A 23,362-nucleotide genomic window follows, 5' to 3' on the forward strand; every position below is an offset into this window, starting at 1 on the left:
CATGGATTAATTTTGTTATTAACTTTCGTGTTTTGTTTAAATTCAATTTATTTTATTTGAATATTGTTTTTCTTTTAACAAAAATATTCACAGATGTAGAGATGAAATAAAAACGTAAGCAGTTGGGACACTTGAATAAATACAATTAAAATTATGCTGTACACAAGTCTAGTGACAGGTAAGTGAAACTATTTACAAAAAAAGGTGTAAAAACTGTTAAAATCATGAAAAACAAAACTTAAACACAGTCTTTCCGTTTACAGAACTCTCAAAAACAATTGCTGCTACTTATAAGATACAACTAACAATAATTATGCGAAGAATCGACAACTAAGTAATTACAACAAAACATGAAAATGTACAACTAATTCTACCATCCAGTCAGCATAAATATGTAAAATTATTTTGATTGGTATTGCTCTTGTTTTGATTGCTTCACAGGACTAGGCTGCTGATGCTGGGTCATCGGAAATATAGGATATATATAGAGTAGAGTCCTAAGCATATTTTACATTAATTTCACTTAATGGTTCAGTTCTTAGCTTTTTTAGTTGTATTTAATACAAAACGCTTGAGAGTAGGCAGGGCTTGTGAATCAGTTTTCAGCTTCTGCAGACGATCAAAAAACCCGATCGCTGAGCTTCAGACTAAGTGGGGTTTTGGGAGCCAACAGAAACTCAAACTCCGTTTCCAGGGGCTTCACGAAGCTCACATCGAAGGCCAGGACCATCTAAAATAATAATTATTTAACTCAAATGGTATCTTGTATCTCGTATCTTATACTAACCTTGGCTAACAGCAGCACCACTTCCATTTCCACAAAGCGCTTTCCCGGACACGATCTACGACCCACTCCGAAGGGCACCACAATGCTGGCACTGTCCACATTCACCGTGAAATTCTCCGTGGCAGGATCGATCCAACGCTCTGGGCAAAACTGCTTGGCTCCCTGGAAGTTGCTGTCCTTGTGGCAGGCGATCATATTCTGACATAACACCACGGTCTGGAGTAAATAAAAAAAATTATTTATTTTAATGTTATTGCCAAGAAAACAATAAGAAAACTTAATGGGATTTTAAGGTAAATATTAAGCACGGTACCTAATTCAATGTATGTTCTTTTAAAAGCATAACTATGTTTTTCTAAATTATAATTTTTATCTGGTGAATTTATCCCCTAACTCACCCCTGCATTCAGCGAATAACCCGAAAGCTCCATGTCCTCCTCCAGAATCCTGGCCAGACAAAAGGCCGTGGGCCTCAGTCTGTAGGACTCCTGTATGCAGGCCTTGGTGTACGTGGCATTTGTCAGAGCATCCTGCAGGATATTCGTATCCCGATACTCGCAAAACTCACTCAGGATGCGAGGTAGGGCTTCAGGACTCCCAGTCACACTACTCAGCACAAACAGCAAGGTGTTGGCTAACTAAAAAATTAAAATTATTTAAGAAGAAAATAAATTAAAATATCAAAAATAACCCATACCGTTTCTATGCCCGCAGCTATAAAGTCTATAATGGCGGACTTCTTGTCTCGAATATCCAGATCCTTGAGCTCCAGAATATTGAGAAAGATACTCCGCAGACCAGCAGCCTCGTCGTCCTCGCAGGCGGCTGATTTCTTGAGTTCTTCCAGCTCGTGATCGATGATCTCGGAGATCACACTGGTTGAGAACGATTCGAGTTAGATGGGAATTGAGAGTTAGGGAGCCCCAGATAGGTGTGTACCTACTCATAGATCAAGTCCTCGGCCTTCGCGAACTCCCTGTACGTTTTGGTGGGAAAGTACTTCCACAAGCCCAAACCGTAGTAGGAATCCCTTTGCGAGATGAAAAGCTGTTTCACAGCGGCTGCCAGTTGGCTGATCTTCTGCGGCTGTTTGGTGTCCACAGCCAGGAAACCCATTCTCCTGCCCAACATCAAGGTGCACACGGCCTCCAGACCCATCAGATTGGCCAGCTCCTCGAAGTTGGGCACCACCAGGGTGTCGGGATCCCTTCTGGCTCTCAGCAGTTCCATGAAATCATCGCAAACCGCATTCAAGGCGGGCAGGAAATTCTGCAGCACCCTGGGCGAAGTTATACTGGAGGTGAGCGAGGATCGCAGCTTCTGCCACATTGGTCCTTGTTCGTTCACGATTCCCACACTGGCATAGCGATCTGGTCGGGATTGCCGGTACATCACGATGATCTCGGTGGGCGGTCGGAATGGATACTTGCTGGGGTACTTCAGCACCTTCTCCAGATCCTCGCGGTTGTACAGATGCACAATTGGCACGTTGGAGGGCATCACCTCCAGCACAATGTCGCCATATTGTCTGTTGAGATCTTTAATATAATTGATTAAACATATTAGTTTCTATTTCTACAAATGTCTTCTGTTACTTAAAAAAATCAATACACACATACAAAAGTAGGTTTAAAGAAATGACGACTTCAACAATCACAATTGAGTAACGACTGGTAATAACCTGACTTAAAGAGTTACAAAACACCCCATATTTTCAATAATGTTTTACTTATGGCTCACTTGAATTAACCTGATTTCCTTCTTCAACTAATATTAAAGGTCTATCTAGATAATGTCTTACCCGCATATACCTCGTGCAGCTTGGTCATCTTGTAGCGGCGGAAGAAGAGCAAGAATATCCACTTGGTGCCCAGGAAGGGGATCCTCTGCGGACCGGGTATATCCCAGATGCCACGCCTCCTTCGCCTCGGCGCCTCCGGTTCGATTGGCGCGGCATGGTAGCAGTCCTCCAAGGGCGTGTTCTTCAAAAGAGGCCGCAGATAGATCTCGGCCAATTTTTGCCGGTGGAGAACGCAGTAGAAGCCGAGTAAAAGTGCCAAGGCCAGCAACAAAATCACGGCCATTACCATGAGGCGCTGCAATTAGAATTCTGGGTCTTACTTTACTGACTTAATCCACTTTAGAATCACTTATGCTAATTCTCCCGAGCGGTTTTAGGCCTTTAATTGAAGTCTGGCCAATTTGATTCGACTCGATGCCAACCGGTCGACTAATTCGTATTTGGCTTTATATAGCTTTTTTATTTTTGCCACCCAAACCACGGGTTGATCATCGATTTTGCATTATTATTGGCAACTGGCGATAACACATTGTTCTCGGTTCTTGGTTCTCTGGTTTTTTGGCTATTCTGCAAGGCAAATGTCTGGCGAAAAAGAAACAAGCTTTATGGCTTTCCACATCAGATAAGATAATACCAACCGGGCGTGATAAAGTTCAAGGTTAATAGCCGAAAAATTCGTGTAACGATTGTGTTGCGAATTTCGTCAGCTTGCAAAAGTCTATAAAATGCGATGTTTATTTGGGGATATTAAAGTTTATTTTCAACAAAAATTCCACAAGCCCCATAAAAACTTTCCAAATTAACAATAGCATTTTTGAATATTCAAATCGATCTTAAGAAAACCTGATTTGATTAATGAAAAGTGGAGCTGTTCTAACAAAAATAAAAGAGATCTTGGCCTACCTTAACCTACACTTTCTAGGGTCTGAAAATTATTTATTGGTTTTCCAAGGAAATGGGAACGTTTCTTATTGGTTTTGTTTGACTCAGGTTTTCCTATTAGAATTTTTGTGGAGACCTTTTTCTATTTTCCTATTGCCAACCGGATATAAAAACTATATAAATACTCCGAAAATCGATTTGAGCCTCAAGGGGTTACCTGCTCCAAGTGATTAATGATTGGACCGGTCAAACAAAAAAAAACCAGAGGGAAGAGAACCACTGATAGATGATCAATTCTAATATTTGCCCTAGCCACACAACAGCACAGCCACACGATCGTTTGGCAAATAAATCCGGAATACGAATAGAGAACCTCGCGATGACTTTGGGCTACCGAAAATGGTATTTGCGAAAGAATCAGAGGGCCCGATAAGAATTGTTCGGGGAGACAGGTAAGTAATGTCTTTATCTACGTGACGCCACATGCCGCATGCGATGTGCGTGAGATTCGGCGGGAGAGAGGTGTGGTAAATATAAACCATTAATGCAAATTTAGCTGGCCGATAGGCCTGTGCAAAAATCAAGAACAGAAAGAAGAAAATAAACTGGAAACTGGAAATACAAATCACAGACATCTGAGGCGAGCACTTCCTTCTTGGGGCTTAATCACTTCCTCATCTCATCATGAGATCTCGCTTCTCATCGCGACGCGTGCGCCGTTCTATGCGCTTCTCACTTTTCCAACGTGCTTGGGCTTAGAACAACAAAAACACAAACTCGCTTTTTAATAAGAATTCTTGCGAATTCTTCACTGGTCCGGCCCCATTCTCCGGCTCACTCTCTGATTAATATGCAGATGGGATCCACTCGCGACTCACAACTCCACGACGTTCTCATCGTTAGAGTTGCGTTAGAAGCAGGCAAGGCAGTGGCCAAGCAGATGGCCAAAACCGGCTTGGAAACCAGCTCCCAGCTCCAGGCCAAAAGAAGCAGAAGAAAGCACCCAGCGGTGGGTAGAAAGCATATTATGTAACCGATTATTATGTAAAACGAGAAGCGATGGGAAAGTTCTTTCTTCTTTCTCGTATTTTTGTTTTCGTCCCCGATCTGTTTTGATCTTGGAATTTCACAATTTCTGGCCGTCTTTTCTTCGGCTCCCCTAATTGGGTTAAGACGCAAATAAAAATTTCGATTTTTTCGTTTCTTTCTTTTTGACTACTCTGTTCTGCAGTCATTAACGCTTTTTGATTACCCCAACAAAAATGACATAGAAGAAATCGAACTTTATGGGCTCGGGGATGACGTGACTCTTAATAGTAGGTATATCGGGAATTCAAACAGATTTTGTGGAAGAATGAACTGGAAGATTTCATTAAAGTATTTTTTTTTTCAAGAAAAAATATTTGGATGGATATCCACTTTAATTCCCCAAATATAAATGGAATGGTTTTGGGTTGACTGGTTGTATTAATTATAACAAAATATATTAATTATTCCTGCACTTCAAGATTTGAGCGATAGCTATGTGAACTAAAATCTCACACCTGTTCTTTCACTTTTCTTATCCGAGCCAGCTTCTAATGCTTTTCTAACACAAGACTTTTTCTGCGAGTTCTGGGACGGAAAGCAAGTTTGGTCATGGCTTAGACCAGGCTTTCTGCAGATTCAGCAGCAACAAGAGTGGCAAAACAGCACAAATCTAATGAAAAATTTCTCTATTTCTATTTGCGAGGCTTACTTTGTCGGCGTTGGCCGTTGGCCGTACGTTGAACTTGGCCAAAGCCAAAGTGATTTAATGGATACACAGAAAATAAAATCAATTTGGAATACAGATTTATGCTAAATTTTATACATAAGTATAGATTAAGATATGATGGTATACACTCGAAATACAAAAAGATGAACAACAAATAAAAAGGCACTGTTTGTAAATCTATTTAATCTTTATTGCCAAAAAAAAAGTGTTTTTGAATATGTTCTCTTTATACTCTTTATTTAAATATTAATAAAGTAATTTTAAAAATAATATTTAATTTTAATTTTTTCCGTGTAGACCCCTCTCTGTTAGCTTTTGTTTATCTCTTAACTTTTGGCAAGAGCAGGAGGTAGGAAACAGCTGACCGAGGAAAGAAATTGTTAAGCCAAGTTTCCCGTTTGTCGATGGTGGCCGTGACCATGAAGCCCCGTCCGATGTCTTGGCGTGTGCACTCTATATATATATTTAAATGTGACTGGCACAAGTGACATAATCTGCTGATGTCTGGCTCTGCGGATCGCCAACCGTTTGAGCTGAGCTCGGGTCTTCTGTAACTGCGCAGCGGCCCAAGTTTTTTGACCAATTTTTGGGCGGGTTCTTGATTTGGAACGATTTGCATAAATGTGAAAAATGTGCCAATAAAAATAGCCACGAATAAATAACGAGTTAAGAATCAATCGGCATATATAGAAGAATGTAAATTCTGACGAAAACATAAACTTGTTTATTTTGCAAAAAAATCAGCAGGAAAAAAAGGTGAATTGTTTCACTTTTTTGTGTCACATTTTGTGGCCTGTCGTCGCTTTTTGGCAACGTCTGCAGGCCAAGTCGCACTTACGTTTAAATATTGTGTTTACCTGGTTTTTTTTTATGGTGTCCTGGCTTTTAATGTGGTGGAATGTGCGATTGGTAGTCTGTCTGACGCCAACAATTAATAATATAAATTTGTCCAACACCCGAAATTAATTCTTGATGCATCAGCAAACTTCGGCGAAAAAATTGAAATCCAGTCAAAAAAGGAAGGTGAAATGTGATCGCAGAACATGTCGCGAAAAGCCATCAAATTTGCGTACAGCTCGTGTGGGGTTTTGGGTTAAATATTATAAAGCGGGTATTTGAATAACACTTCAATAATGTAGGCGTGCGACCAGCACATTAAATCTAGGTCATCAAAAGTTCTTTAAGTTGTATTAAAAATTATTTGTAAACAGTTTTTGAGAAGCTTAGTTAATCTTTTTGTTATTTAATAAAAAGATTTATATACGGAAGTGTAATTTTAACAAACGATCTTTATATCAATATTCGCATATAAGGGCAATAACATTGAACCACTGATCCCAAAAGCCCAACCCAAAGGTAAATGCATCATCATTGACAACGACCCAAAATAATTTTAATCATTCGGTCAATGCTCGTTAAGTATGATACAAACACAAAAAATTAAGTTACACAAAGAGAGTAAAAAAAATAATAAAAAAAACATTTCAAACGTAATCGATTGGCATTTACTTTGTCAGATATTTATAACATTTTCGGTTTAATATTTGACAAACCAGATGAAACAACCACAATCGACATCATCGATGCGAGAATCTCCACCGTATGATGACGCTTTTTTTAATGATGATAATGAACTTGAAGCTCTCTCACATAATTGATAACAAAAGAAAATCATCAAAAAATTATTATTATGATTTTTTTCTTATTGCGTTACACTTGAAAACGCTCGTGCTCGCTGATAAATATGAAATAATAATGGGGAAAAAATTAATAAATAAATAAAAAATGACTTCAGCACGCCGTGAGAAGAGAAGTGGAGAACTGAGAGGCTAATTGCAATTTAATGCGTTTGTTTGCCGAAGTATAACACGATTTATTTTTCAAGATACACACGCACACTCTCATACATTTCATGTTTATATTTTGTGAAGTTCGATTCAGTTTTATTATAGCCGTATTGCATTTTATGATTAACTGCCGTCGCTACGGTTGTGTAAATATTTAATTAATATTTTTAACATTCCATAGAAATTGTATATATGAGAAGAACTGAACTTGATTTGAAAGGTTCTATGGAGACTGGCACAAATTTGAGAATTAGGAGGGAAAATTAAATACAAATAATATAAATATTAGTAAAACAACCAATAAAATTGGTTTCGTAGAATAATGTAACTATAAAAATTTGTTTAGATTTTGATTATGTACATATATTCAAAATAACTTACCACTTAAATGGGTTTTCGTTTTAAATCCAATATGTTTAGATCCTTTGCAGGCTAGGTCCGACTTTTATTCATTTTTATTAGCATTGCATTCAAAAATGCTTTGATTATCACCTTGTAAATATTTTAGAAATATTTTTATTTTGCATCACTTTTAATTGTTACATTGCACATCATTGTTGTTATTATTTAAAGCTTTAGACAATCGTAGTTTCTGGTGTGGGGAAAACAATAGAAACTTCTAATCACAGACAGACATTGCACTTTTGGACTCTGTTTTTTTTTGCTCGTCGATTATGATGCGTTTGATGTTCTTGTAAATTATTTATGGTAAACAGAATATATTTAATTAGAGCCGTGGCCAGGGACACTATATTTCGGATTGACCGAGCCCGCAACCGAATCCCAGATCTCCGATCACCGATCTCCTCCGCGATCCCTGATGGCGTCTCTTGGTTGCGACAACTGCGAGGCGAGGCTTAGTCAAAGACTGAATCGCTCCGTTTTTTTGAATGGGGAAAATGCTGAGCCGAGCCCAACGCACACCCATACACACACAAACACACACAAACACACACAGCGAACGATCACTCGGCACTCACGCACACGATCGCGCACTCGACGATCGGCACTCACGATGGGAGGCGGTTTAATGGAGAACCACCAACCACGCAACAAGTGCTTCGGCCGATCGATCGATCCAATCGATCTCTGCCCGATCTCGACCAGCTGTTCGAATCCGTTTCCAGTGAGTAAGGTTCTTCGTGCCTGCTGCTCCCTCTCTTCGGGTTCCCTGAGGTGTTCGCCGTGTGAGAACACAGTCGGGCGTCCCTAACTTGAACCACCATCTGTCACCTATTAAAATCGAGCTGTGGAGGCTGTCACTGATATGATATAGGGTTTATATGTGTTAAAAATATATGTGTATATAACAATTAATATTTAGTAGACACTACTACATTTACGGTCCCTCAATAAAAAACAATTTTATTCTTCTTTCTAACCAAAATCAATGCAACAATCAAAACAGAGTGTTTTAAAGAACCGGAAGTCCTTAGCTTAAAAGTATGCAATGCATTATAAAAGCTTAGAATTGGTTTTTTATAGGTCAAAAAACCTACTTCGTTATTAGATTAATATATTACATTTTTAATAGCATATCACATGATGTATATCTCTCATATCAATTTATTTAATTGGGGAGCTGCTACGTTCGAGTTACAGAATATGGACTGTAATTGATAGCGCCGATCACTCTCGCTCTCAGTGTCCCCACTCCTCTCCTGCTGCTTCTTCTTCTTAATCGTCGTATTCCCCATGCTGCTGATAAGAACCCATGTGTGTGTTTGTGTTCTTTTTTCGCATATAGAAACTCAATGAAAGTTTGCCAAGAAATAATGCCTCAAGGCTTATTGAAATGTTTACTAGTGGCAAATTTATGCAACACATTACAGCAGCGACGGCAGCAACAACAACAACAACAACAACACGAGCAGCTGGGCGCAATGCGTGAGTAGAAGGGTAGGCAAGTGTGCGTGAGAGATTGAGCGTTCGTGTGCGTGTGGGTACGATCCGTGAGGTAGGTTGCACTCCACATATATATTCCATGTTCCATAACACAGCCCAATATAACAGGTTCGCCCCAGGCGACGAGCTACTCTAAAGAACCGAAATCAGCTGTGCGACCGGCTGTCTGGATGTCCGAGCCGCGACTACAATGTTGCCACTGGCTGTGATTTTTAATAGAGGGTATACTAGCAATCTGATGGGTATATTAGCTCACATTCAATTGTCATTAATTATAAACATTTTTTGCAAAGAAATACATATGTACTTTAATCTGTAGTAGTGGTATATATGGTAATAAATTAAAGCTTGAATTATTCAACAAAATTTAATGGCAATCATAAAAGTATTGTTAAAAGAAAAATAAAGGAACTTAAAATCAGCAATGGAAATGGTTCTTTGATTATAAGACGACACTGCCTCTAGGATATCCTTTAGTCTTATCACGTTTGCTATTAATCCTTTACATGCAACTGCGACTTGTGGCAAGGAGCCAAAAGGGGCAGAAACTGAAACGATCGTGAGTGTCGCTCCAGTGTGCGTTCTAATTGCCTTGATTGAGTTTTAAATTAATGCGAATTAGAGTTGTGGTTGTTTTAAAGCCAAACAATGCGCATGTGTGCATGCTTGTGGGCATTTAGTTATATAGATATAGTACAATACTCAGGAAGGTATTATAGACCTACATAAGATCAGGACTGTCTCTTATAACATTTCCCAAATCATAAACAACATCTAGTTGAAAGATTAAGCATATAATTTTAAATTCAAGTCCCTAAATTAGGTCAAGCATTTTAATTCTAAAAGATGTTTTACAAATCTTTAAAATTCACAAATTGGGATTGTACATCATGTTTCTACCTTCATACAATGTGTCCTTAAAAGATTTTATTACTCTAAAATCTGTCATCTCAAACGGTATCCTTAAATCTAAACCCTTTCGTATCCTCCCATATAAAGTAAGTACTCTTGACTCTTATTATCTTGTAGATTCGTATCTTATCCCCCTCAGCTGTCACATTAGATACGATTCCCTCGTAACTCCTCCTCCGTTCTTCATCCAGTCCGAAGATTCACACGCTCTCCTCGCAGATGGATAAATTCTTATCCTGTCGATCAGTGGAATACAAATTGAATTTCTAAGCAATCGCCTGGTTGGCCGACTGAATGACTGACTGACTGACTGCCTGAATGAGTGACTGAGTAGGCATTGGCTTTGCATTACTAATTAACTGTGCAGTTGCTGCTACTTACTGCTCGTGATGTTCTTCTGCCGCTGGTTGATCCCACAATTATGCCATACCAGACATCCCGCCTCGCCGCCCATCATTTTCCCCATAACCCTGTTACAACTCCTTCGTGTTGGTCGGTCAGTCAATCAAAGGTACAAAAACAAAAGGCAGCGTTGTTAATACTTCTTTTCAATTAGCTTCACACAGCCACACGGCCAACAACAAGAACCACGCGAGAGCCTTTTCCCAAGCGAACAGGTTTTTCACGCGACGACAACAATGTTGATGATCGCGATAATGAGAATCGGTTCACGATAATGAAGAATTACACTGAACTTAAGAATTTTCGAACTACAGTTTACATTTAATTTTTCTTTTCGGAGGAGTATGACTTTTTGACCACTCTCCATGCAAAATGTATTTATCTTCACAATGGTTTCAATAGAAGTAACCCAAAACTTAACTACAGAGTCCATAACTTCACCAATTTTAACCTGATTTAAAGATTGTTTGGGAATTCCTTAAATCTTTTTTTTATATTTTCTTGAAGGCCGATTTCTTTATTTCTAATCATGATGGAAATTTTAAATTTGTTAATGGTGACCTCAACTGGACTCAACAGGCCCTGTTCATGACATCAAGTTTTTCAATGACTGTCAGTGAAATTATTCACTTTTTAATATTTTAGGCAATTGAATATTACTTAATGAATATTATTTATTTTATTGATTCTTAATAATTTTTGTCAGTGTAAAATAGGAAGCAGACGATATTCACGATGTTCTTTGGAATATTCATTTTACGATTAAGTTTTCCTCCTCTTGTTTTGGGTTTTTCAATTTTGTTGGTTTTATTGCTTGAACTTATTCACTGTCATCGATCGTTTTGGGGTCTTTTTGATTTTATTGTGCCGAGGCAAAGTTGTTTTCCTTTTAACGCGCCCGCCGCGACTTTCTGGCTCGCTTCATTTTATGGAACTAAAGCCCACAGCTCCGGGGATCGGACTCTGCCACAATTTGAGGCAGGGCTCGGGCCGAGACAATTGCTTTTGCCGTCGATCTGGGAGCTGAGCTCAGCTCTCGAGCTCAGAGCCAGCTCGCAGCTCCCTTAACATTTAATGAGCATTAACAAGCTGCACTTAAGTGCAATAACAACAACAACTGCAATAGGCTGGGGGGAAAGGGGGAGGGGCAGCCGGCCACAACAACAATTGATAACAAGTAAGAATACTCCAAAGTGGGGGTTACGGCAGAAAAGAGACTGAAGTCGGCTAAGGTTAAAGCGAATGGGTGTCTTCAAATGCCCTGCACGAATCCGTGGAAAGTTAGAATTTTTACATAAAACCATTCTTTATATGATAATTTAAGTTGATTCGAGTTATTATTGTATGGAAAGGCCTTAATGTTTTCATCAAATTTATAAGTAAGTTTAAATAGCAATCAAGAACATCAACAATTCTTAAGGAAAAGGAAAACGAAATTCGATTTTTTTCAGATATTGAAATATATAATTTATTTACTAATGTTGAGATATAACAACATTAATTTTGATAGAAACATTCCAGTTAAAATGTATTAAAAACAATTTTTGACCATGGTATTTAAAAGTATTATAAATTGTAGATGATCAGATATGATTTATTGTTAATAGAAACCTAATTACCTGTCATATTGTCATATTGCGTGGCAGGGTAACAGGAGCCCCAGACAAAAACAAAACCATTCAGAATGCAAGCTCCACGCTGTCTGAGTGAGCCCACAAGTGGCATCGTTGCAGGTTGCAAGTGTGTGCGAGTGTCTCACTTGATTACCCACGAGCTGCAAATTCATTTCTGCCTCCTTTCTTCACAAGTGGCCGGAGAATCGGGAAGCCGGGTGCATCGGGGACTCCAACAGAAGACAGCCTTCAGGGGCTCTTACAGTCAGTATTCTTTATTTTTTTTCGCAATGTTTTCAATGTGTTCCAGTTGCAAGCGGTAAAGTGATGCTGAGGGACGCATCTGCACACATAGTGACCCAATGATCTACAAAGGGCGCGGTCTTCCCAAAGAAAACAAGAGAGAGAAAGAACAGGAACGAGATGGTCAGAATAAAAGTGAAATCAATCGAGGCGAAGTTTAATCAATCTATACAGAATATTAAAACAACAAAACAAATTTAATATTGTATTAAATTGTGGCTTAAATATGAAGTAAATGTCCTGTAAAAAACTTATTTTAAAAATATTATTTAATAGGAGAACCCTTTTGGTTTTCTTATATAAAAAATATTATATGAGTAAAAATATAATAATTATTAGAGAGATAAAAGAGTAATGGGTTAACTTTTTTCTATTTCCTAGGTAAGCCATTTTTAGATCGCAAACTTATGACCAATAACATACACTATTTTTCTCTGTGTACTCATGCTCCCATTACCCCTTACCCTCATTTCAGCTTCCTCCTCTCCATTCATTTCCACTTATTATTGCTGATAGCTTGTCCTTGAACTTGACCCAGCAGCTGTGGCTGCGAAGACGATCTGCCCTTTATTATTATAATTTTTTCTTTATGCTCTTTCTTTATCAAGCACTATAGCACTATAGTACTACACAAGTGCTTACTATAATTAATCAGTTGCCGCTGTGTGCGTCTGTGTGGGATCTTCTGAGTGGCTACTTATCGGTTGGGGGTCCCACTTTCTGGCCCCGTCATCCGATCTCCGATCTCCGAGTCTTGTAATATATTGTTTAATCTCGATTCATTCACAGCTTTTTTTGCGCCGTGAACATTTTTCAATTTGACACCTTGCGAGCAGATCTGTTTGCACTTTTCGGCCTGATAACACCTAAATACGTCTTCAAAATTCATGAATTTTTATTGGACTTCGAGCTTATCGTTTAACGAGTAACGGAAGTGGCCAAGAGATCTGCGGGGGCAGGGGGGAGATTCCCAGTACGATAAGGCTAAAATAAGATTTTTGGAATAACGAAAGATGGCTTACGTGACCGCTTAATAGGTTTATTTATTAAATTGAAGGTAATGACATAATAATGGGCAACATTTAAATAATTTAATCAATACATATTCGAATTATACAAAAAGCATTTTGTTTAATATAAAAAACCATGTTTTTATTCAGTGATTTCATTTGTATAAGTACACATTAATGCAAACTTATTTATCATACCAGCTTAAGCTCACATAATTATACCTAAATAAGTCGCAACCAATTAAGCATACGCATTGTTGGCCCGCAAAAGTTATCACCCAAAAGACACGTGTGCGGGCCTATGACAAAATGTTCCATAAAAAGCGCCAATTGCAAAAAGTAGCAACCTAAACCACATAAATAAACCGAAAACAAAGCAAAAAAAATGGCAATAAAAAAGAAGTAACCATTAAAATAGCGCCATCCATGAAATTGTAGACAAGCCGACCGAGGGGAAAAGGGTTGGCAATAAGCGAAGGTAATGCGAGTAGCCATCGAAATTTCCACCTAGACTTACAGCGAATATTTCGCAATCGTTTCTGATGACCTATGAGAAAGTCTGGGAAAGTTGAGCGCTAATCGGGAAAAATATGTCACTGCAGAGTGAGTAAAAAATACGAGTTGCATTGCAATCCGTGCCACTCCATCCAGTGCAATTGCAGTCGTAATCAAAGCCAAAGTCACAGCCTAGGCCTCGTCTAGTCCACAAATGGACAATATGGGGGAGATAGAGAGCTCCGGAAATGCATTATGCATCACATAAAAAGTGTGCAATCGTAGGCCCTAGAAAAATAAAGGGGTTAATTTACAAGTATTAATAGAAATGATGCAAATATGCAGACAAAATGCTGAAAGCGGAAGGAGGATAAGTAATCTAGTTTATTGGGAGACTTATAAAGTTGTACTCTATAGAAAGCTCACCTAAAAGATTCCACAATGTTTTTGAATTGGATAAGTCTTAGAGAATATATATTTTTTAAAAATAATAAATTAAACCATATTAAATCTACGTATATGGGAAGTTAAAGGGTTAGTAAAAGAAAAAGTTCTTAAATATATCAAAGGGATTTAAAGTACAAAAAACGCGCAAGGATGAATCCTTCTTCGATTTTTAAAATTAAATAATTGTTTTTAGTACAAATTAATTACTTGAGCTAAGGAATCGACGTAGTGGCTCAGCTCGTCAGCCTACACAACTCTTGGTATCTCTTTGGAGTAAAAAACCAGCTTAAAATTATGCACTGAAAGTTTTTAAAAAACATAGCATTGCTCAAACTGACTGGCATATCCCCAAATACTTTTCACTTGTTTTAGGTAAGAATCATTTATAAATGCAGCCACAAGGTATGCCTTTAATTTTTGTAACACTTATATCTATTTAATACAGGGTGAAAGGGGAACAAAAAAAGGTTTTAAAACCTTAGCTACCGCCACTTAATTTTTATAAATCTCAACAACGCTAACAGCAACAATAAGAGTAAAACAAAATGTAATTAAACAAAACCAACCAAAACCAAAAGCAACAACCATTACGACAAACAACCGCGGCATAAACAGCTGCGACAGTTTTCGACTTTTCTACATTACTGAAAATATTCAGAGGGATATAAACGAAACGGGGGAGTGGGGTTCGGGAAAACCCCTTTTACACAATCCGAATAACACTCCCCCTTTGAACCCAGCCCAAGCCCAAAAACCACAAAATGCGTGTTTATTAATTAAGCGCATTTGTTTTCATTAAACAAACGTTTTAATTGAGCATGAAAGTTGGCGCCGCCAAAATAAACGCGACAAGGCAATAGACGTGGCCATAAAAACGAGCTGAACCCTTTAACCCATGCCACCCACCTGGCGCACACAACCGAACTGGCAGAACCGACATAATAATTAATTTCGCTGTAATTTAATGGATTTGCGTTGGTAGACATAAGGAAAAGCTGCGGAAATCCCAATGTGCTCGCTGGTTGATTGATGAAACTGTTTTTCACGACGATTATTACTTGGGAACGTGTTTTGAAATCTTTAAGATATTTGAGTTATAAATAAAACGAATCAATTAATAACGAAATCTGAAAAGTATCATAAAAAAAAGCGCAAAAATAGAGCTCGGAAGTTCTTGAAAATTCAGTTCAAAGTTTTTGTTTTATATTCTGAATTTAGTTTATGACCTTTTACCATAATTTTTTCATTTCATCATTTTTGGGATATGAATTTTCTGAAGGAGCGACTAACCCATTGTTATTTTGGCTCACTTTATTCTACCATTCATCTTGGAGTCTCTGACCCGTCTTCTCTTCAACGAGTCCATTGGGTGCAATTAAAATTCGGCCCCGAAATTATTATTATTGCTCATGAAAAACACTTTGCCACCAACGAGTCCTCCGCCCTTCCGAAGGCCAAGCTGGGCCAAAACTTTTTGGCCAAGACTTGGACTCGTTGGGATGTTTTTAAAAGCACTTTATACGCCAACCACACGCTGCATGATATAGATCTAGATCAACCCCCTCCTCGCCATAGTCGCTATGATTATTTTTCATAAACTTGGCAAATGCTTTGGGAAATCCATTTAGCGGCCAAAAGCAGCCGCATTACTTTATCTCTATCTGAGGCCATCAGGATTATGATTTGTGTCTGGTTGTGGATACTTGAACTGGGCGAACTGACTAAATTATGGGACAGGGCAGCAGCATCTACTATATATACGTTATGACAAGTCAAGGAACTTGGAATGGTTGGCCAAAGTTTCTCAGACCACAAGCGCCAAAGTGGCAATAAAAGCAATTTGATAATGATATATGTATATGGGTTAATAGATAAGAAATAAAGGCGATTGAATTCAAAAGGTTGTACTTATTAATACTGACCTTAGCTTTGTAATTAGTTTTTACTGCAATTAAATATTTTATATATCTTACACATAACTTTTTTTTATGATTTTGGATTTGTACATGCTTGTGACATAGCCTCCTAACAAACTGATTCACAAGCCGAAGCTACCTTCCATTCTTTTTTTTTTTTAATTTTTAAATTTTTGTCTCGAAATTTATGGGCTCAAAAAAACTGAAAATATAACTAGTCCACTTCTACTGAGAAAAACGATAATAATAGTGCATATTGTGTTGTTAATTATCCGTTTACTAACAATTTTAATTTAATGAAAATGTAAATTTTCCGCTTTGTTAGAAGAGCAAAGAAAATTTAAATTTTTCGCTTCGTTAAGCGAGTTTATAAAAACCCAACTTAGCAAAGCCGTTCTGTTCATTCAAAATGGGAAAGTCAAGGTGAGAAAGAAGTCAATAAAGTAGGAATAATTTTTGTATCGTCTTATAGCCTTCTGATTTTGGGAATCTTGGCATTAATTGCAATCCGAGAAGTTGCAAATACCAAACCAGGACCATGTCGAAAGTTAAAACAACAATTTCCACCAGTTTGTTCACTTAACTTTTTTTTTTTTGAGCTTTATTAATATTTTTTTATTCACGCAGACCAAAATGCAGGGAAAAATGTTACTTCGATCGATGTACCTAAATAGTTTTGATACTGTTTCGACATTTCAGCCCAGTAATTTATGTATTCGCTACGATGTGGCAGCACCTGAACTGAAGGATTACACAGTTATAGGTACTGACAACAAGGACTACGTAGTTCTATACAAGTGTAACTACTTCAATGTTTCCAAGACTCACATAGGTAAGTTATGGGATCTTTCGTTTATTTTTATAATTTTTTTTCTAATTACACCACTCTAGAGTTTATCAACGCATATACTAGCGTTAAAACCCCCAGTCCTGCCGTCTTAAATGGAATTTCCCTGGCTTACAAAAAGAATGGCCTAGATGAAAAACTTATTATGACCCTGTGTCAGTGAAATCGGGAGCCAGAAACCAATAGAATTTGGTGCATCCGAAATAAAGATCTAAAATATTTGCCTGAGAAATTTTTAAAGGTTTTTATTTAACTTGTTTTTTTTTTATTTGTTTGTTCCATTTTCCTTGTTTGCTGTTTTACAAATTCAATTTGCGCCAATGTGCGGGGTAGTTTTCCTCTCACCTCACTTTCTTTCCCCATTTCACCATCAGCTTGTCATAAAAATATGCGACATTTCGTTTTTATCGCTTTTGAAAAACTTTATTCTTGGCGCTTTGGTGTTCAATTCCTCCATGTTCTCTCCATTTGCGCGTTCTTTTGATTTTGCCCCTGCTCGTTTTTGTCTTCTTTTTTATTTTATTTACAATGGCAATTTTCTTTGTTTTAAACAAGCAGCGCATTGCTTTTTATTTGTGACGCTCGATTGGCGATTGGAAAGCGCCTGATTGGCTGCGATTTGTTGACATTTTTAGGAAAGTACTATGGAATTTTATAGCTTATTTTAATTAAAATAAAACGTGTAGTAAATAGTTTACCACACTACATAGATCTAAATTAAGTTGTTTTGGGTAAAAAAAGAGGCTTGCAAATATCCAATTGGCAACATAAAAAAACCAAAATATATCCATTCTTATATTGTATGTATGTTTAATAAAATTAAAACAAGTTTCGTTTTGTTTGTTTTCCGGTTTCTGAAAAATTTTGAAGGGACTTTTTGCATAGTATCATTTTACTTATAAATATAAATCAATTCCCTTAAAAAAACTTTTTTTATATAACTGATTATAAAATTCTTCCACTGTATTCTTGCCCCACCCAACCAACACCAAGTTAACATCATCAACAACATGGTCGAACTCCACTTCCACCACCCGAAAAGAGGGGAAAACAGCTTTTCCGCGTCGCCATAAAATGCAAGTGGTCAAGTGGAGGAGCTCAAAGCCAAAGTCAAAGAGGAAATCACAAAATGAAAAACGAAGAAAAACAATTAAATGGCTAGAAGCAGCGGCAGCAGTCGACAGAAGCAAAACAAGCGAATAAACTTGGGAAAATTCTTGGGTGGTGCGGGGAAAATGTGGAGCTGGCAGTGGGAAAATGGGAAAGCGAAAACTGAAAGCTGCATTTGCGACACGTCGAAAAGCGTCAGCGCCAATGGCAACTCAGTTTAATTGAAATCAAGTGGATCGGAGGGCGGAAAATGTGGGTGGGGGCGAATGTGGCGAAAATGGGGATAGGGTATTCGGCGGGCATCGAGTGGAAAGTTGATTGCCGGGGTGGATTGCAAATCGAATTGAAACGCCGAAACGTATTCGAAAATCGACAGCAAACGTAATTGAAATTGCATGAGCAACAATGTGCGGTGGGAAAAAAGTGGGGATCCGGAAAAATTGTGGAGGCTGTGGGCGGGGCAGAACTGCCAAATGGAGGAAAGCCAAACGAGTGGACAGACCCCCAATCAGCCGCTGCTTGCTTACTTTACACATAAATTGGTAACACTCAGACAGAAGTGGGGCACAAAAAAAGACAGAAGGTAGAATTATATAATACACTTCAATACAAAAAAAAAAGGAATATCTCTTCAACTAAATCATTATTTTTTGTGGCCAAAAATGCTACTTTTGAAAGAATATTAGTTATATTTTAGTGTAATTTATTTCAAACTAATTTAATGTAAAAGAATTGTGTTATATTATTTATAGCTGACTTCATTTTAAATAAATATTTGTTTCATTTTAAATCTCTATTAAATACTCCGGGTCTTGTAAAAGTCAATGTTCCCCCTACACAGCAGTAAAATTTTTCCCAATTTCATTTCCTTGACTTCTTTGACTTTTTATGGATTTCAATAAGTTTTACTGTTACCCCCAACCACAGGAAAAAATTTATTGGCCATGTTAAAGAAATTAAATTCTCAGCAGCTGACAGTTTCTTAAACTGATTAACAGTTGGCAAAATTTATATTTAATTACTGCGGCAGAAAAATAAATCCAATTTTGCAGTCAGATAAATTTCCATTTAGTGATTCATGCAAAGATCTCGACTTGGCATAAGGCAGATTTTTGAAGCAATTTGCAAATTGTTTTCTAAGCGCACACACACACACACACAGACAAACACCAGCGGTGGAAAAGGACTTCAAGGCGGGCGAGGGGGTTGGAAAAGTGTCAGCAGAATAAATGCTGACAATAAATAAAAATGGAAAATGATTGAAACATGTGTCGGGCATTTTCGATTCTTTGATATGCCATGCACGTTCTATCTGCTCTCCTGCTCCTATATCCTTACTTTCCTGACACTGTTTCTATACTTTGGCGTATGTCAATAGCCTGGAAATGTAAACAAATAAGAAAGCAATCAGAGGCGACATTTTCTAACCTAACGTGAGTGCGCACAAAAGTATGCTATAAAAAATATGATGAGTCTGACGAAGCGGCGGAAAATGTGAGTAAAAAAGGGAGAATGCTTGCTTTAACACAATATGATTTGAAATAATACGATGGCACATAAAAATGGTTGCCAAAGAAGTGTTCACATTGTACTAAAATGAGGTTAAGGGTGGAGTACAACATTTTTCTTGTTTTATTCTACTCACCCAAAAAAATGTTCACGCCTAAAAGGAATTGTTTAGTTCACTTCAAGTATTTTCATATCCCTCAAATAAAAAGTTTTGTATTAAGATTTAAGTTAATATCAAGAGTGATTTTTAATAAATACATATAGGAAACAACAAAATTTATTTTTCCATTATTAAGTCAGTAAGTAACTAAAAATAACATACGAAAATATCATACTACTTTTTTCTTTTTGTTTAATCTTGTTATATTTAAAAAAAAAACCCAATTATTTATGATATCCCACTAAAATCATATCTTAATATTTGCCCTAAACCAAAACAATATCCCTCCCTTTCCTATCAATATCAATAAGCCATATCGATGTCATTGAATGACAGGCCCAACTAATACCTTATTGATTGCCCGACCAATAAAACCCACCCACAGAAGCATTTGCACCACATAACTCGGCATCAGGCGGCACATCCTGTTGAAGTATAAAAGGGTTTATGGCTTGTTTGCAAAAAAACAAAAATAAATAAAAATAATAATAGCGCAGGGAAAGAAGAAACAAAATCCCGAACAAACATTAATTTGTAACGCACGTTTGGCCAATTTCGGTTTTACAATTTTGACCAAAAAATGTACCCCAAGTGACCGCATAACGAGCGCAAATCAATTTGCCACGTTGATAAGCAACCCTTTGATAACCCTTTTTTTATCCCTTCGCCCAATGGGCCTATGCTGTCATAGCCGGGGATTTATAGATATTAAATTAGACAGGATTTTAACACGCGCACGTAACTTTGACATACATCAACCGGACCTAACTTTGCACCACACAACAAAAAAAAAAATACAAAAAAGAAAGAAGTAAAGCAGGGGAGACAAAAAACAATCTCAAATAATGCAAATTGTATGCCAAATGTTGAGATTTGTTTTGCTGACCGAGACAGAGCATAAAAAAGTTACACATATATTTCCCGATACGAAAACACACATGAGTCCCAGCTGCGCCAGTCTTCGCATCCTGCGGTTGCCCCAATTTCATTTACGAAACGCATTATAATCATAATAATAATAATAACAGTAAGCAAAGATGACAGCAAATTTCAAATAGGTGTGAAATGAAAACTCTGTTGTGCATAGATTGGTCAGCAGTTGGTTTTCGGGTTTCGGATTACGGGGATCAAAGGGGTACAAAGTCGCAGATGTTATGTGGCCAATGGAAAATTCAAATTTGGAAAAGGATTATTGACCAAATATTGGCTGGGATTCATGGGAGGGTTTGGCCTTAAGTTTAGATTGGCCATGTTTAGAGAATTCGATTTGTGAATGTGGTCAACAAGTTTAAGATTTAAAGAACTAAGTTGTAGTTAAAATTAGAGATTTGTTTTCTGATATTTTAAACTGATTGTTATTCATAATATATTTATAAATAATACCTTTTTTTATTATTGTCTAGATTATTTCTTAGAAATTCTACCTTTAAACATAAAAGATACGTTTCCAAAAGATATTTCGTTCCTCGATTTACAGTTTAATGAACTGTGAGGAAGGGGTAATCCCATCTCGACGCTCTCGTCTCCCTCTCATAAGCACCAATCCAAGACATTAGCCATGGCTATTTACCTTTCCGTTCGTCTCATTTGTGCTCAGATTTTAGGACCAACATGTGAAAGAAAATAAAAATCTCACAAATTATTTATTAATTACCCAGCAACCTCGGTTGATTCGACTTAAAAGGCATCTTTGCTGCGACTTTGGTCCCAACTTTAGCCCTGAAATAGTGTTTTCAATTCTCTGCTTATCGGTATTGTAAATTTTAATTTCTCTCTCCAGCTTCCTTCTCAGTTTTATAATTTTCTCTTTTTTTTGGCACAATAAAACAATAAATCAATCACAGTTAGGGCTTGTGTTGTTTTGTTATCTCTGACCAAGTTTTTAGTGTTTTGTTAGATTTTTTGTGGGATTCAAAAATTTTGAGGCCTTGTGATTACACTCTAAAAAAGACTATGCTTTCCTTAAATAATAAACTAAAAGTATAAAATGTTTAAATAAATTTGTATCCTTAGATATCATTTTTTTTTTGTAACCTATTAAATGTTTAAATAAATATTAAAGTAAATAAAAATTATAATCTTGTATGTTACTAAAATATTTAAGGTGTACATTTTTCAATGCTTTTGGTAAGAGATCTGTTAACTATGATACGACATTCTTTGACATGTTTTCTGCCATGAATAAATTTATATTGAATTATTTAAGATCAAAGCAAAGATGCGGGCTGTTTAGGAAAAATATGAAAAGCGAGGTATGAGTAAGGTTTTTAGGAGTATTTAAAGTTGAAGCAGTCAACATTTTTATGGGTCGACAAAGTCAATTAAATAAAGAACACAGTCGAAAATCAACAAGCTGTGGTGGAAATGACCCAACACACAAGAAAGAGATACTCACTCAACCGTTGAGTGGCTTCTCTCTCCCTCTCCCACTTACTTTCACTCATTCAACAATGGCGGTCGACACTCTCTCTCCCTCTCTTGCTAAAGGGGGCGTGGCTTGGACTTCGATTCCATTTCCCATTTTATTCCAATAGTCTCTCACCGTTTTGTCTGAGTAAATTAAAATTTTGTGTAGTTTATTATTAAATGAAGCGCATTTTTGTATTTGTATGTGGACCGGCCGTCTGTCTGCCAATGGGTGTATGTCTTTGTGTGTAACACCAGCAACAGCGGCATTTTTATATAGATAAACATAAAAATAAATCGTTGGCCGTCGGTGGGTTAACCCAAACCCACCGACAGGCACATAATAATATTAAAATGTTAATTAGCGTATTAATTCAGTTCGGCGCTGAAAGAAAGGGTAGGGAAAATCAACACATAAATATTTGAAAGTAAAAATAGTTTACGGTAATTATGAAAACTCACAATAATGTGCAAAGAATATAAATGTTTTGTGGCATTAAAAGCATATATTATTTCGCAAGTTAAATTGGTTTAATTTTTCCTATTTATAAACATTAGACGGTTATTTACAATAAAAGCTTTCGACTTAAGTAATAATTTTATTATTGTGTTACAACGACTTTCCAACTATCCATATAGTTTTCCGTTTACTGCTCTCATTTATCGCCATCGCAATTTTTAATTATTTTAATGAATAACGCCAACGAAAAAAGCACCCAGCCCTTCTCAATATTTATAGCTTTTTAAACAAATAAACGGAATTCGCAGTCGACAAAAGGCCACCCACAATCCAGAGACCCTGGGAAAAAGCCATGAAAATGCACTCAGCCCCACCAATACAATGGCCAGAAGCGGACAAAGAAGGTGCGAGCGAGACGGAGAACACTGCCAGTACCAGGATAAGTTCCCGTTTCAGTCCCAGGCTCCAATCCGAATCCGAAATAGTTGATTTTAATGATGTACATAATAAAATTCCCATTCGTTTTGTGCCAATGCCACTGCGTTCCAGTCTGCATTTTATGTTTACACTGATTGTGGAACTCTCTTGTGGGCGAGAAAGAGACATTGCGTTGTGTGTGACCAGCTCGACCATATCCAGCCCTCTCGCTCGCACCCGCAAGAGGTGATGCTGCGAGTGGAATCCGGAATACGGAGGGTTGAAGCCGTACCCCCAGCCCAAAAGACTGAAGCTGAAACTGAGATTGTGCGACTGAGGGCCAGTCGAGTCAATTTCGAAATCATTCGCTAGTCGTA

At 37.4% G+C, this 23,362-nt stretch overlaps 2 protein-coding genes across 4 annotated transcripts; one reads left to right on the plus strand and one right to left on the minus strand.

Moving 5' to 3' along the window:
- Nucleotides 1–44: 44 nt before the first annotated feature.
- On the minus strand, nucleotides 45–7,923 carry LOC108087581 (ecdysone 20-monooxygenase). Of its 3 annotated transcripts, XM_017185013.2 has the most exons (7): nucleotides 7,455–7,923; nucleotides 2,589–2,883; nucleotides 1,731–2,325; nucleotides 1,485–1,662; nucleotides 1,186–1,425; nucleotides 788–1,003; nucleotides 45–730 (listed from the first exon to the last, which is right to left on the minus strand). In XM_017185013.2, the coding sequence occupies exons 2-7, from the start codon at nucleotides 2,875–2,877 to the stop codon at nucleotides 620–622; spliced, it is 1,629 nt and encodes a 542-aa protein (XP_017040502.1). In that variant the 5' UTR covers nucleotides 2,878–2,883; nucleotides 7,455–7,923; the 3' UTR covers nucleotides 45–619. The 3 variants fall into 3 exon arrangements, with proteins under 3 accessions (XP_017040502.1, XP_017040504.1, XP_017040503.1); XM_017185015.2 differs by lacking the exon at nucleotides 7,455–7,923 and having other exon boundaries at nucleotides 2,599–2,878; XM_017185014.1 differs by lacking the exons at nucleotides 45–730; nucleotides 788–1,003 and having other exon boundaries at nucleotides 1,300–1,421.
- Nucleotides 7,924–16,463: 8,540 nt separating this feature from the next.
- On the plus strand, nucleotides 16,464–17,155 carry LOC108087417. The gene is made up of 4 exons (XM_017184757.2): nucleotides 16,464–16,499; nucleotides 16,549–16,645; nucleotides 16,704–16,908; nucleotides 16,968–17,155. The coding sequence occupies exons 1-4, from the start codon at nucleotides 16,486–16,488 to the stop codon at nucleotides 17,084–17,086; spliced, it is 435 nt and encodes a 144-aa protein (XP_017040246.1). The 5' UTR covers nucleotides 16,464–16,485; the 3' UTR covers nucleotides 17,087–17,155.
- The last annotated feature ends 6,207 nt before the right edge of the window (nucleotides 17,156–23,362 follow it).

The sequence above is a fragment of the Drosophila ficusphila genome, unplaced genomic scaffold (assembly GCF_018152265.1).
Source record: "Drosophila ficusphila isolate 14025-0441.05 unplaced genomic scaffold, ASM1815226v1 contig_286, whole genome shotgun sequence".
Classification (NCBI taxonomy): Eukaryota; Metazoa; Arthropoda; class Insecta; order Diptera; family Drosophilidae; genus Drosophila; species Drosophila ficusphila.

Excerpts from the sequence above, each read along its gene's own strand:
- LOC108087581 (XM_017185013.2), bottom strand. The coding sequence starts at position 2,877 with ATGGTAATGGCCGTGATTTTGTTGCTGGCCTTGGCACTTTTACTCGGC. Across the intron at positions 2,326-2,588 it reads GCTGCACGAGGTATATGCGG|ATCTCAACAGACAATATGGC; the intron begins GTAAGACATTAT and ends ATTATATTAAAG. Across the intron at positions 1,004-1,185 it reads GTTATTCGCTGAATGCAGGG|ACCGTGGTGTTATGTCAGAA; the intron begins GTGAGTTAGGGG and ends TATTTACTCCAG.
- LOC108087417 (XM_017184757.2), top strand. Across the intron at positions 16,646-16,703 it reads TAAAACAACAATTTCCACCA|ACCAAAATGCAGGGAAAAAT; the intron begins GTTTGTTCACTT and ends TTATTCACGCAG. Across the intron at positions 16,909-16,967 it reads TGTTTCCAAGACTCACATAG|AGTTTATCAACGCATATACT; the intron begins GTAAGTTATGGG and ends ACACCACTCTAG.